Here is a 15763-nt window from a genome sequence, read left to right on the forward strand (position 1 = left end):
AACAGAACAGATCCAAAAGTTAAAGAGATGATATCAGCAAAAAATAACATAATAGTTATTTATAACCATGTCCAAATATTCAAAGCAACAAGAGAATTAAGCCCTATAGAAAGTTATCTTAGGCTGTTTTCAAATCTCCCAAGGAAGGTACACAGCTAGTACCATTCTCAGCACACAGAAGAGAAGTTAATTTATTACACGCAACAGGTAAGGTATTAAGACTCAATTCTCTGGACACCCAATTGAGAGAGGCTGGGTAAATACATGAATGTAATGAAGACAGAAATAGAAGATACTTAAAAGAACCAAACAGAACTTCTAAAGAAGGAAATAAAGTATAAAATGAAAATTTCATTGGATGGGATTACTGGCAGATTAAAAAGTAAAGGTTAGGGAACTTCAAGATACAGCAATAAAACTTATCCCAAATGAAGCAGGGCGGGGGGGGAGCAAAGTGAGATAACAAAATTTAACTTTCAGGCTGCTTTGCTACAAATCACTTATTCAGAATAAAATGAAAGTTTTCCCATTAAATTTGGACATTATGTAGACAGTTTCTTGCTATCTGAAGTTACCCGTGATAAACAAAAAAACTTCCCCAACTGAAAGCACTGACAAGGATATAGGATAGTCTACAGTATCAAAAGCCACAGGACAAATGTGGTATCTTACTGGGCAATAATTGTAGTTATCATTCAAATAAATTTGTCTGCTTTGCTTCAGCTGTTTTAGGTTTCATCCTCACATGAATTCCTCTCTCTACAATTGGGGCTCTTGTCAGGAGCACTTCATAGAAAAAGTTTAAGAATACACCGACTTAAGGAAATATTCAAGAAGTCACAAAGAACAAGCCATTTCACTTCAAGTTCACCTACTGAATGACCGACAGTAACTTGAGATTCCACCCTAAAGGCATTGTTGGGAAAAGGCTCAGAGCTACTAAAGTAAGTTTCCTCCAAGTTACTCCTTGAAGAAACCACCAAAAGAACAAGTCATCAGGCAGCATCTTGTGATAACACAGCGATTTTAATTCTAGCACCTGAAGCTACACAAGGGTATGCTTTATAAACCTCATGGGACTGTTGTACACGTTTAATAAAGTGACAACTGTGCAATACCACTTAGCATCTCCAAATCAGGAACATACTTTTGAATTGTTTAAACACAATCCACAGAATTAAAAACAAAATCAGAAGCCATCCACAGTCACACTAATTGTCAATTTAAAGTTTTACACGCACTATTTGATACAACAGTCAGTCTCTAGCAGGGATGTCGGAAGTGATTTCAGCTCCTCATCCTGCTGTACTCTGCTGGGGAGGTGTCTCGAGGAGCTATGTGACTGGCCAAAGGCATATACAACCAGGACCAGAACAGTGAGTACAGTTCTACCACAGTTTCTGTAGTTTTCACGGTTTTCCTTTGTCAGTTAAAAGTGAACAGTGAGAATTAAATACTTATCTTTACATATACACAAGGTATGCTGTGAAAGCATAGTTGCTTACAAACATATAAAAATACTTGTTAACTAGTTTGATAAGAAAATAATGTATAAAAGTATATTGCAAAAACATTAATCATCTCTGACTCTGGAAAGATCAACTCCATATTTTATATTACAAACAAAAACAGTTTTAGTTTTTATGAATCCTTTATCCAGAAATACTTACAAAGGAAGACAGACATAAACTCTTTATTTTTACTCTCAACAAGGTTGTCAAAAGACTTAAATTAGAAAATCCAGAACACTGAAATGCCTGCGTCCAGAATGAGTCCGAGTATTGGCCACACAGAATATTTTCATCTTTGAGAGTAGGCGTAATAATAAAGGCTTTTAAAGTAGCTTTCAATTCATAAATACATTGGCATTTTGGTATTTTGGCCACTAGAAAACAAAGGCTGTGAAGATCTGAGATGTCTCACTCCTGAGGAGTCAGTTCAGTGTACTTAAGGTAACTGAAGGTGACGTCAAAAGTTTTAGATAGGCAGCAATTCACATTAAAAGAAAAACCTCCCTGTTTCTATTTAGAGTAACAGTAGGGAATATGATTCCAGAAGTTACAAGTTATTTCAAAACCTATGACTTCAGCTTGGCAAACAGCTTACGTTCCAAATCTGATTCATCCTTGTTAAAATGTAAGCCCTTCAAAAAGAATGTGTCTGTGTGTACAGATGTATGTTTTAAAATAATCCAATAATCTTTGAAGCAGCCTTAGTGTTTCCTTAAATCTGTCCTGAAATGACCATAGGATTAGCTTCACGGAAAGGACTAGCCAGCTGCTTGGTCTAAGGCTACCACAGTGATCATCTGGCTAAGGCTAGAAAGGTGCCAATGGGACGTAAACCACGAGGAGAGAAGATGAGGGCTCTTCCTGGCAGTTGGTAGCTAAAACTCAAGGGATTCTTAGAAAATGACACAATGGCAGCCTTTCTTGTCTTTTTCTTTCCGTGTTGGTTCCGGTGAAGGAGGACACTCCTGCTCCTGAAATTTCCTGTAAGACAGAAACATCTACATATAGTCGCCTTCTTGGTAATACATTACAAATGCAGGTTGTTTTGGGCTCAGTCTAGTGTGTGGGCACATGCTTTTCAATGTTAAATTTCAACCAGGGAATCAAAGCAAATCTGGGGGCAGAGGAGGCACCCACAAATGCTTCCACACCAGCCTAAGGAGGCTGTCCAAGTTTCATTAGCGGTGAGTCTTAAATCAGATAAGATGCTGAACTCACTACCTCTAAATTCCCCCCCATAATTTAAAATTCCATGACTCTGAGGCAACGATTTTCAACCTTTTCATTTCATGGCACACATGGACTAATTATTAAAATTCTAAAGCATGCCAAAGAAATGTATTTTTTGTAGATCTGACCCCAAAAGAGGGTGCAATTTTGATGCATTCACACCGACAGCTATTGTTGTATTGGCTGCTGTCCTTTTTTTTTCATTTGACAATCAAAGGGAAAACAGCTCAGTGCACCTGACTAAATAGTCAACCAGGGAATCAAAGCAAATCTGGGGGCAGAGGGGGCACCCACAAATGCCCCTTTTTGGTCAGTAGCTGACTATTTAGTACCTGACTACTGCATGTTTTAAAAATTCTTGCAGCACATTGGCTGAAAATTGCTGCTCTAAGATATACTTGAGAAATAAACATCCTTAACTAGGGTACAATATAAAATTACCCTTGTCAAGTATTCCGGTTCTTACCCATGTCCTACTACTCACTATCTATAAATCAATATTAGACAAGTTGGCTGACCTCTCTGAACCTTGATGTTTATAAGGGAACAATAAAAACCCACTTTTTACAGTTGCTATGAGGAATAAAGAAGATCTTGCTATGTCTGAATGCCTAACAGTACCTGGCATTAAAAACCTCCTTTACTGCCTCCTCAATCCTGACTGACTGACGGGTATAGATACTGAGGATCAAAACCAGACAAAACATTTCAAAATGGCAGTGGAAATTACTTTAAGAAGGACTAATTCATCTCTGTGTGTTAAAATATGTGTAACATAAAATTTGCCATCTTAACCATTTTTAAGGCTACAGTTCAGTGGCATTTAAATATATTCACAACTTTATACAACTATCACCACCATCTATCTGCAGAATCTCCCATCTCGCAAAATTCAGACTCTGTATTCATTAAAAAATAACAGATCTCAGATTTTTAACTAGTGCTAAAAAAAAATAAATAAACCAAAATATAATCTCTTGTCTCACACACCCCCACACCCCGTAAAGAGAATGCTCTGGTAAGAGGCTAAAAGTTACAAGAAGCCCATAGTTCAGATGTCAATTCAGCTTACACGTAACTGACATGAGCCCACTCCACATGCCTGTCAAACTAATTGGCAGAGAAACCAGTGGATCTAAAGAGCAGGGGGTGAAGTAGGGGCAGGCAGTGGGTGAAGTAGGGGCGGGCACGAACTCAAAATAATCAAATCAAACCCTGCCCACTACGCAACTCAATCTTTCTCACAGGCAAGCATATACAGTAATTCCAGTGACCTCACCCATCACCTCAAGCTTCCTAGAACTCATTAACACTTTCTGAGCCACGGGGGCCTGCCAGGCCAGCTAACAGAAAGACTCTTTGTAGTCTGAATGGTACACTTCATGGCCTGTGGCAATGCTGAATCTCTACTATTTACTTAGCTTACTCATTGCTGGGAGGAGCCCAGGAAGAAGCAAAGCTAAGAGCACAGGCTGTGGAATCAGAGATATGGAATCAAGTCCCAGTTCTGCCACTCAGTATGTATACGTTTTGAACAAGTTATTTAACCTCTCTGTACCTGTTTCTACATCTGAGAGTAGGGATAAATGAAAGTATTCAGTTTACTGGGTTGAGGCAAGGATTAGATGTGAAGCACTTAGCTCAGTATCTGGCAGAAACTACCACTCAAACGCAGCTGCTGCTGTTGTCGCTGTCTTCATGCCACCACTGACTTTGGAAGTTGCGGAGATTCTTTTCAGAATCACTATGTGTACTGTCTACTTCACTACGATTAAATTAGGTTTTACATGGAGAAAGTACCTAGAATATAATATGTACTTAATTAAAATTTTTCACACACCTTGTGCATTAACCCCTAGAACAGAATCACTCCTATACATAATGTTCTTTCTTACTAAACACATTTAGTAAGTCCTTTTTTTTTTCAGTTTATGGTTTTTAAAACCATGGCGTAAAATTCAATAAAACATATTTCTAGACTGTGTTTTGCTTACCGTATAACCCGGACAAGTTCATGGAAAGCCTGGTCTACATTCATCCTAATCTTCGCTGAGGCCTCCATGTAAGTCACCTTCAGTTGCCGTGCTAACTGCTGTCCTTCTTCCTGTGTTACCTGAAATTCCAAGAAATTCATTGTGTTAACAATGAGATCTGCTCCATCTAACCCCTGGGCACAGATTGCACTGTTAATCCACCCAGAGGCCAAGCTGGTTTGTCATAGATGAGCCAAGAGACTTCACAACTCAACACATACTGAAACCCAGCTCTGCAGAACAACTCACAGAAGAACACACCAGTGACAGGAACAAGATTTCAGTCCAGTGGTTACTCAAAAAGTATTAAATACAGCAATGATAAATTCGGGAAGGTACTATGAGAGTCTTTACCCTGTTGGGCAGGTCCAGGAAAGCTTCCCTGAGAAGTATCTACGCTAAGAACTAAATAAAGAATCCGGAGCTAGGTGGAGGTGGGGTGAGGAAGTATCCCTGACAAAGGGGAAACAGCACCTGTGAGTGCCAGCCACGGTGGTAAACAGCTTTCCAGGTCGGTCCCCGTAACTGAGAGAACCCTTGAATGGCTGGCACACAGCAAGCCGAGAAAGAAACTGACAAGAGGTGAGGGTGGACAGGAGGACAAGCCTCAGGAGGAGGCTTTTTCAATTTTGCATTTCCCAGTCCCTGGTACATAGTGGAAAAAACAACAATGGATCGGATCACAAGCTCTTACAATGCCCTCCTTACATTAAGGAGGCAAAGGAAGGCAGGCAAGGAAGGGGGCCGTGGCCAACGACAAAGAAAATGGTAGGCCAGAACAAGAAAACACTAACTGAATCTAAGTGAAGGCCTTAAATATTTTAAAAGTAGAAAGTCAAAATAGTGATATGTGTCTAAAATTATTCAACTATACTACATTTACATTATATAATGGGGCAGAAAAGTTACATTTCTGAAAAAATGATTTTTACTGCTGTCATTATCACAAAAGTAAACACTTGAAGAAAAGTCAGAAAACAGGTATGAGGGAAAAAAGAGAAAAAAGTTTAGGAGCCTATCACCCATAGAGAACCACATTCTTCTGGTTTTTCAATGATGTACATTTTTCCCTATGAAGCACAATCATACCTTTTGTGTATTTGTGTTACGCCCTGGAAATATGCTAGTCATTTATCTAGGTGTTCTTTGGTAAATGCCATAGGCTTCTCTACATAAACGGTCATGTGACTCGCTAACAAAGACAGTTTGATTGCTTTCTTTCTGAGGTGGAAGCCTCTTCTTTCTTTTCTGGCCTCACCTCACTGCCCAGGACCACAAGCACAATGACATCAGTGTTACGAGGGGCACCTTCAACTTGTTTCTGATCTTAGGTACAAAGCATTTATCATTAAGTAATAAGCTGTTTATTGCAAAGTTTTATGTACCTAATAACAGCTTCAAAATTGAAGTAAAAACTGAAAGAATTACACAGAGAAATGAACCTATTAATACTTATTATAGTCAGAAGTTTCAGCACCCCTCTCTCAGTAACTGCTGGAGCAAGTAGAAAGAAAATCAGTATTGATACAGATGGCTAGAACATTATCAAACACCTTACTTTAATTGACTTTAGCTGCCTTTTGTCATCAGGTTAGCAAAGATTCCCACTATTCTACTTGTAAAAAAAAATTTTGTTTTAAATCAGGAATGGATGTTGAATTTTTGTCAGATTTTTTTTCTGCATCTACTGATATCATATGATTTTTTCCCTTTTAGTCTGTTAATATGGAGAATTGTATTCATTCATTTTCACATGTTAAACCAACACTGTACCCCTGAAATAAACCTCACTTGAGGATGATGCACTGCCCTTTCCTGATATTGCTGAATTTTATTTATTGAAAATTTATTAAGAATTTGTACATCTATGATCGTGCAAGATATTGAACTGTAGTTTTCTCTTCTTAGAGTTTTGTTGGGTTTTGGCATCAGAGTAGTGCTGTTTCATATAATGAGTTGGAAAGAATTTTCTCTTCAATGTTCTGGAACAGTTTCAGCAAGATTGGTTTAATATAATTTCAGCAAGATTGGTTTGATGAATCCGTCTAGACTTGTAATTTCGTTTGAGAGAAGGTCCTTACAACAAATTAAATTTACTTTATAGATGTAGTATTATTCAGGTTATGTTTTTTTCTTGAGTGAGTTTTGGTAGTTTGTGCCTTTCAAGGAATAGTTCAGTTTCCTCTAACGTGCTGAGTTTATAAGTATAAAGCTGTTTATAGTATTTCTTCATTATCTTTTAAATATCTACACATGATCTGAAGCACTAGTACCTCTCCCATCACCGATGTGACTTGTCTTCTGGTTACTAACCAGATGGGTCACTTTGACCTTCTGAAAACCAGTTTGGAGTTTTTATTGGCTTATTTATTTTTTGGTTTTCTATTTTTTATTTCACTGCTTTTCATTCTTAGTTTTATTATTTCCCATCCCCTGAATAAGTATGGTTTAATTTGCTCTTTTTCTTTTAGTTTCTAAGTAGAAGCTAAAGTCATTGCACTGAGACCTTTCTTTCCTAGTAAAAGCATTTAGTCTTAACGATGTCCTTACATACTTCTCTAGTAGCATCCCACAAACTTAGTCACAGTGTTTTAATTTTCATTCAGTTTATAATACTTCTTCATTTTGATTTTAACTTAGTTAAAACTGATTTTTATTTTTATTTGTACCAAGGATTTAAGTATATGGTCTCCCCATATTTGGAGATTTCCTAGATATCTGTTTTACTGATTTCCAATTTAATGCCACTGTGAGCAAAAACAATACAGTGTCTCATCAGAATCCCTTTAAATGTTTTGAGACTGTTCTATGACCCACTCTCATTTCAAAAGAATGTGTATTTGTTGTTCTGAGGTGAAGTGGTCACTAAATGTCCATTGGGGAAGTTGTTCGCCAGTGCTGTTCAAGCCATCTACACGATCACTGCTGATTTCCTGCCACTTGCTCGGTCAGTTACTGAGAGAGGGGTGCTGAAATTTCTGACGGTAAACATGAGTATGTCCACACATCTTTGTAGTTCCCTTCATTTTGATTCAAGAATTTTGAAGCTACTATTAGGTACATGAATATTTAGGACTGTTATATTCTCTTGATGAATGAAATAACCCTCTTTATTCCTGGTAATAGTCTTTGCCATGAAATCTACTTTGTCTGATACACTTACATATCCACTTTGACTTTTTTTCATTAGTGTTAGAGTGGTATATTTTAGCCCATCCCTTTAACCTATTTGTGTCTTTACATTTAAAGTAGATTTCTGGCAGGGTCCTGCTTTTTAATCCCATCTGTGCTCACTTCAATGTGTGTCTTTTAATTGAGGTGTCCACATTACTTACATTTAATGTGATTGCTGGTACAGTTCAGTCACCTTGAAACTTGCTGTGTCCATCCTATTTGTTCTTTGTCCTACTTGTCCTTTTCTACCTAATTTTGGGTTAGCTGTATTTTCTTTTACAATTCCATTTTATCTCTTTGTTGACTAGTGACTGTATATGTATTGTGCTATTTTAATGTTTGCTTTAGAGTTTATAATATTCATTTCACTCATCAGTCTAATTCAAATGGTATTGTACCATTCATGTATAGTTTAAGAACCTTATTACTTAGGTTCCACCTTTTTATCTTTATTACCTTTACCTCACAATACACTATTATTATTCTCCTTTAAACACTTAATTATGTGTTAAAGAGATTTAAATAACAATAAAAGTAATTTACACCTTCCCAAACAATTACCATTCTGGTGTTCTTCAGTGTCTTTGTATAGATCTGAATTTCCAATTGGTGTAACTTTTCTTTGTTTTATATTATCTCTAGTAATACAGGTCTGCTGGGAATGAGTTCTTTCCTCCTTTGTACATCTGGAGAAAGTCTTTATCTCACCCTTATTATTGACAGGTTTTTTCTCTGAGCGCGTACAAGACACTGCACCACTCCCACCGGGCCTGCACTGTTCCCTGTGAGAAGGAGTGGCGACTGCTGGCACCTTTACCTTTGTCCTTCTGGTCATTTTGCAGATTCTCTCATTATTTTAAACATCTTACTGTAATGTGCCTTGTCATCTTCTTCACACTTCTTGTGCTCAGGATTTGTTGAGCTTCTCAGATTTACACATTAACGGTTTTCATCCAATTTAGAAATTTTCCATACTTCTGCTGTTAATCTCAGACACTGTAGATTTAATTTCTGAAAATTCTATTTTGAACTTTTTACATCTTCCATGTCTCTACTTAAAATATTCGGTCTTTTCTCTAGCCTCCTGAAGTTGTAATTGTTCTAATGTCTGTGTTCACTAATTCTATTTTCTGTGTCGTTTCTGGGTCTGTTTCTATTCACTGTTTTTTTTTTTTCTTATTATGAGTCATATTTTCCTGCTTCTTTACCTGCCTGGTAATTTTTGAGTGAATGCTTGCTTGGGTACTGGATTTTTACATATTAGGTTCTGGATATTCCTACAAATATTTTGACCTTTCTTTTGATTCAGCTATGTGGAAAGTTTGACCCTTTTGGTAACACAGTGCCAGAACAGCGGTTAGTCTGGGGCCAATTCTGCCCCTCTACTGAAGCAAACAAACCCACCGAGTCCACCACTCAGCACCCCAAGAATTACAAGGTTTTCCACTCTTGCTGATCAGACTATGTATTATTTCTGACCCTATTTGAGCTCAGGGTATTGTTCTCTCTAATCTTTTCAGACAGTTTGTTTTCCCAACTTAATATCCCATTCCCCAAATCCAGCAACCTCAGTGAAACATCATTAGGTTATTACATTAATGCATATACATCTAACAAGTATTAATACTTCAGAACACTTTATACTCTGTTGTGTTCCAAAAGGGTAGCAGGCAGGTTTCAAGTTTACGAATTTTTAAATTGACCCTTCTTCTCTTCAAAAGAGCCTATGTACCCAAAAGTCCTATGGTTTTGAATTATAAATTAATCAAATCCAAGAATTAATTAACAACAAATAAGGAAGCCAAGTAACAAAAGAAAGCTTCACCAAGCCAAGAATTTAGAAAGAACAATTCCTGTTTTTTTTAAAACTTGGCATCATAACTTCCTTCCTGTAAAAATACCCCCAAGCTGTCACATATTCTGTGCCTTCTTCCTGGGAGAGACCTCCCAACTCTATCTCGTCAATTTGTTTCTTACTTCAAGATTCAAGCAATCAGAAAGTTCTCCTTAGTGCTGACGCCGTGTTAGCACAGCATGCCAGTGACAAGTCCGAGCATACCATGCTACACTCCACTTTTTGGTTTGTTTTCTCATTCTCTTGCCATTACGCCCTTTGCAGCCAGGGAACAAGGCACATTGGTCCTGGGAAACCTAGAGCCCAGAAGAGTGCAAAGTACTTAACTGAATAAACATACGTTAATGAATGTCACGAATCATACACCTTGAAATAAAAGAAAAGATGATATAGGAAGAAAAATAAATATTTGAGACACGTCAATCTCAACAAATCTCAACAACTTGCTTTATTAACATAAAATTGACGGGGGGGGGGGGCGGGAGGGGAGCGGGGACGGATAAGCGTCCTTAAGAAGCCTGCTATTTGTCTCTCTGCTCAATGTCTCCTCAAAAGGGAGTTTGCCCTGCCGCTCCTGCGTAAGGTAATTCAGCCAGAGGGGAGCGGCAATTGACCTACTTTTATACACAGTCAGGAGAGTAACAAATTAATCATCTAGATGCTAAAACAATCCCACTGCTAAGATTTTTATGTGCTTCATTTATTTATTTTTAAAGCATGGTTTTTACACCATTGTCTTCCAGTAACCAAGGTTAGCTAAGTTCACATGACCACATTTCTGGCCGAGAACGCTCTAGCCACATATAAAGGTGCTGTTGAGCTCACTGGTGTAGCCTTGTTTTAACCAAGTAGAACAAACAGCACAGCTACCAGCAAGGCAAACAAAGATGAACAAAAAACCCCACATGGAACAAAGCAAAGCCACAGCACTATGAAGCCACAAATCAACAGAAGATTGAAAGCTCACAAACAACCCTCTCCAGGTTCCCCAACTCAGAGAATTTGAAAAAGATGCCAGTTACTCAGCCTTATCCCTGGATAGTCTGATTTGGTAGATCTGAGCCCTATCTATAAATGTTTTGTTTTAAACAACCGAGGTGAATCTAATACAATAAATTCACTGATCTACATTTAGAAATCTCCAATGAGACACAATTCAAAGGCACAAATGATGATTAGCAGAAATCTACAATAACATGAACTTATCTAGTACTGTATTATTTCCAAATACAGAGGAACAAAATGGGAATGATGAGAGCAATTTTATTAAAACCAACCGGGTTTAACTAAAACAATCCACAACATTTGTAATACTCAAGGATGTGTCCAGTTAATGAATAACCTAAGTTTAGAGAAGCAAAACTTGTTTTTCAAAAATATCTATTATGTAGAAAGGGTTGTCACAATACCACATCTTGATTCGTCAATGCCTTGATTCATTCGTTCAGCAAATATTTACTGAGTGCGTATCTTTGTTCTATGTGCTAAGAATAAACATGAGCAAAACCAACAGGTGGAAACTGAGAAGCATTTTCTTTAAGTCAACGGTTTACAAACCTTTTAGGTACAGACAAGGCACAAACAGGTCAGGCTAGACACCCCTTACTCTATTGTTTGAGAGGGATGGGTTCTTTTCCTGGGAGGCTGCAGGGGTGCACTATGGTCCAGGTACTGACAGAAAGGAGGACTGGAGGTTAATATTAGTACACTTAGCCATCTATTATTACTAGTGCCACAGGTTTCTTTCTTGAATTGATGTGAGCCACTAGCAATTTTTTTTTAGCTAACAAAGGAGAAAGGAGAGGGGTAAGCTAAGGTAAGCCAGGGAGGAAAAGACTTGGTAAAAACAGTGCATTCTACACAGGGATGTGTGAAGGACAGGAATTTGAAACCAGAGATATCATAAAGTCCACGGCCCAACACCACCCACTGCTGTGTTACATTTCAGCATCAGTGTGCTGCCATGTTACCTACTTTTACATTTTAGCAAGGGGAACCTGTGTTTTCTTCCTACACCTTTGACAGGACAAACAAAATGATCTATGTATCTCTGAAAGGCCAGAGATGCAGTAATGCTAAATAACCATTCAAATTCTACAAATCTTTTTTTACTTAATGTAAACTTCAGTGACTTTGTTTTTTTGCTACTGTTGTCGTCACTGTCTGGAAAAAGTGTTCGATAAATATTGGGTGGGTGGGATGAAAGAAGCAAGTGTACAGAGATAGAAGATAAAAGGAAGCAGGCAAAGCCTCTTCTGGCTGACCTCCCCTCTCTGATGGATTCACAACTTCAAGAGCCAGTGGAAGGAATGCCCAAGGCTGACCCACAAACTCAGAGAACATGGGAAACTGGCATTTGCAATGAAAGAGAAAATAAGCTGGAAGCTAAAGCAAGTCCAAAGGATCACATCTAAGACAAAGGCAGAAAAGAAGGAAGCTAGACCAACAACTATGAACAAGTCTGACCAGTTACTGACTAGGAACCTAAGAAATGACCACAATGTAAGCATTTCTAACCAGAGGTAAAAAAGTTTTTCTGGAGTCCCTGTGGCCTGTCTGAGCTCAGCTGGTGGAGCAATTAAGGGTGCCAAAACATTACAGAACATCACCTTTAGTTCTGAAGGGATTTTAAAAAGGTGAAAAACCTTTAGTATGACATTTCAACTTCAGATATACTGACATTGGCCCTTGAGGCTGAAAGGTAAGGCATGCACGACTGTCTTTGTACATCCTGGGCCCTGAGGCACCTGGAAAGGTAAGACGAGGAGCAGCCAAGAAAGGCTACTGTAAAAGAAGAGGGAAGGGGAGGGAATGGGGTTCCAGAGCTAAGTAAACAGTGTTTCAAAAAGAAGAATGTGAGCAACTGTGTCAAATGTCACTGACATCTGCGCAAGTGGTGACCTTGACTGGGGCACTGCATGCCTGATGTCAGCGCAAGCAAGAATGGCAGGAAAGAAGGCAGAGAGCGCAAGTGTAAATAATGCTTTTAAGGAGTTTGCTATTGAGAAGGAGCAGCCAAAAAGCACTCAGAGGAATGTGAGATTAAGAAAAGTTTTTGCTAAAATCCCTTTTTGTTTTAAAGATGAGAGCCATTGTAGCATGGAGTATGATGATGGGAATGACCACGTAGGAGAGAAAAGGACCAACTGGGATGGAACAAGAGATGCCCACAAGCTGATGAGAAGGAACAGGACCCAGTGCTATTGGAGGAGATGGTCACACAGATGTGAAGAGTTTATCCATGTAAGTGGCGGAGGGAGGACATGACAGGATACGTGTGCACTGAGGTTAGTTCATGTGGAGGTGGGAACGTGTAGAAATTTCTCAATGAAATAGAAAAATATCACTCATCACAAAGTGAGAGCAAAGAAGGGGAAGAAATTATTGTAAGTTTAAGACAGAAAGTATGTCATAATCATCCAAACAAGTGGGGAACGAATGGACTGGAAAAATGCAAGATTCCCAGCAGGCTCTGAAGTCAGCGGTCATAACTTTAAAGTGAGAGCAGCTAACAGGCCTGCGTGCAGGTGTGAAGAAACCTAGAAAAGAAAAGATGAAGCGTAGGAAGAAATAACATTTTTTCTTTGCACCTAACATTCAGAGAATACACTCTAGAGGAACGAACAGAAAATTAAGCAATCAGGTTTCAGTTACTTGCTTTTCTCCCTTGGATATACACATCTGAACTTTCAGTACATCCATAACAGATACAAATTCAAGCAGAGAAACAGAAAATATTAGTCTAAGCTAACTGCATTATCTGTAAAGTGATGGAAATATGAAATTATTATTCCCTCTATTGTTTCTCACCACCTTGTTTTATTTTTTAAAAAAGAAAAAAGCCTAAGATGAAAAAATCTTGTAAGTCTATGGTAAAAAATGGCCAAAATGCCATAGTGTGTTGAATACCTGCAGACAGATGTAAACCACGCACCAAATACTGGCAATCTTCAACATACAGATGACTGAAAAATAACTCATACAGACACCTTGTCCCAACTAGTCATGTTTAGCTCTGGTGGCATATGCTCTCCTTTCACTCATCTGTCACCACCCGTCCTAGAGACCTCGACCTCACCCCAGGCCTAGTCCTTCCCTGAAGGCGCCATCATGAAACATTTTGTGAGAAACCTATGTCTACAATCAGGGCAGAAAGACATTACAGTGAGAGAGGGAAGACAACCTCTTGCTCACTGCAGAGAGCTACTTAGCCATTTTTCCCAGACCCAATGATCTACAAAGGTCTTTCTAGAAGTAGAGAAGACTGAAGAAAGCAGTAGGCAGTTCTACTGGGTAACACTCAATAACTATAATTAGGTTTAGAAACCCTGAAGGAAATGGCCCAAAGAAATAAAAAATAAATTTAAAGAATAGATGGACTATCAACCCTAGGTTTAAGATGTAAGCAATATACCCTGGCTGGTGTAGCTCAGTGGATTGAGCACCGGCCTGTGAAGCAAAGGGTTGCCAGTTCAATCCCCAGTCAGGGCATGTGCCTGGGCTACCAGCCAGGTGCCCGGTGGGGGGTACCTGAGAGGCAACCCCACATTAATGTTTCTCTCCCTCACCTTCTCTTTTCCTTCCCCTCTCTAAAAAAAATAAATAAAATCTAAAAAACAAAAAGATATGAACAATGCCATATTCTAAATTATATTCAAACAGTTTATACTGGTTTGAAATGAAGACCAAATTTTTTACCTCGACTTTATAATAACTTAGATTTGAAAGAGACCCATCAGTAAAATTTATTCCACAGTAAATATCATCAGTACATTTCTAAATTGTAGCATTAGAACAATAATATTCTTGTAAGTCCATGATTGAAACTTGGTATACTTTCAACAAAAATTTTACAAAGAGAGTACACAAATCAAAGGTTATGTTTTAAATAGTTAACTATGAAATGGAAGGCTATCCACTCTGCTGTTTATCAAGCAATTTTTTCTGATGTTTAAACAAAACCTTAAGAATCTGTTAATAGAAGGTTATACAAAAACAAAAAAAAGAACTTAAATACCAGCAAAAGTTAGGAAACATTTAAATAATTCTATTCCAAATGTGGGGTAGAGGATAATAAAGACCTAAGAGAAATAAAGACGCAAAAAGAAACCCCCCAATTAATGTACAGCCTGCATTAATTTATATCTGACCTTGTTTCCTCATCCACAAAGAGATGAGTAAACAATATATACCAGTTTTCTTTTATTTAAATGTGAAATAGAAGGGTAAAGAAACAAGTGAGTATAAACCACCCTGCAACTAAACACTAAAAATATTCTTTTCTTTGCTGGTTACTGGTGTTAGATCTAGCTGGTGTGAAAATTAACAGAAAATTCAGTCATTAATGGGACTTTAAAAAAATCAAATAGTATTCATTTAAATCAAATCCATTCTCTAAATGAAGGTAATTTAGCATCAATACTGAATCAATTAGGCCTTCAGGAATAACTTTAAGACTGTCTAACTAAATTCGAGTTTTGGATGTTACCCAAGAAATTTTAACATGTGAACTGAGCTGGTACAAACACCCACAGGCTTATACATTCCACTTAATTTCTGTGCAAAAAAATGGAAAAATTTAATTTCCCCAAGTCTCTTTCCTTTTTATTTCTCACCTACTGTGATTCTGTAAAGCCTGTGATGAGTGTGTCAAACTCAACACAGTATTTTTTGACCATGACACTTTCAGCTGTTACATTAAACACATCCATTCACTTACATATAAACAACCGGTTTCCCAAATGCAGGATTCCTTCTCACCTGTCTTTGATGATCCAGATCTGCTTTGTTACCAATTAAAATCATTGGAAACTCATCACGATCCTTTACTCTGAGAATCTGTCTTTGAAACTTATAGATTTCTTCAAAACTAAAAACACAAAAACAAATTAATCAATTTTACCAAGTAGCAGCAGCATCCCATGCTCCATTTAGTACTCTATTCCCTTTTGCTTCTTTAT

General features: G+C 37.9%; 1 protein-coding gene across 2 annotated transcripts in view; it reads right to left on the reverse strand.

The window, feature by feature from the left end:
• Positions 1-1007: 1007 nt before the first annotated feature.
• Positions 1008-15763, reverse strand: part of RRAS2 (RAS related 2) — a 76158-nt gene continuing 61402 nt past the window's right edge. For both annotated transcript variants that reach the window (XM_045825748.1, XM_045825749.1), the window contains exons 4-6: positions 15564-15672; positions 4736-4854; positions 1008-2492 (exon numbers count right to left, since the gene is read on the reverse strand). In XM_045825748.1, coding sequence (XP_045681704.1) covers positions 2405-2492; positions 4736-4854; positions 15564-15672 — 316 coding nt within the window. In that variant the 3' untranslated portion in view covers positions 1008-2404. The remainder of the gene's footprint in view (positions 2493-4735; positions 4855-15563; positions 15673-15763) is intronic.

This window comes from Phyllostomus hastatus, unplaced genomic scaffold (assembly GCF_019186645.2).
Source record: "Phyllostomus hastatus isolate PE091 unplaced genomic scaffold, TTU_PhHast_1.1 phas_scaffold_585, whole genome shotgun sequence".
Classification (NCBI taxonomy): Eukaryota; Metazoa; Chordata; class Mammalia; order Chiroptera; family Phyllostomidae; genus Phyllostomus; species Phyllostomus hastatus.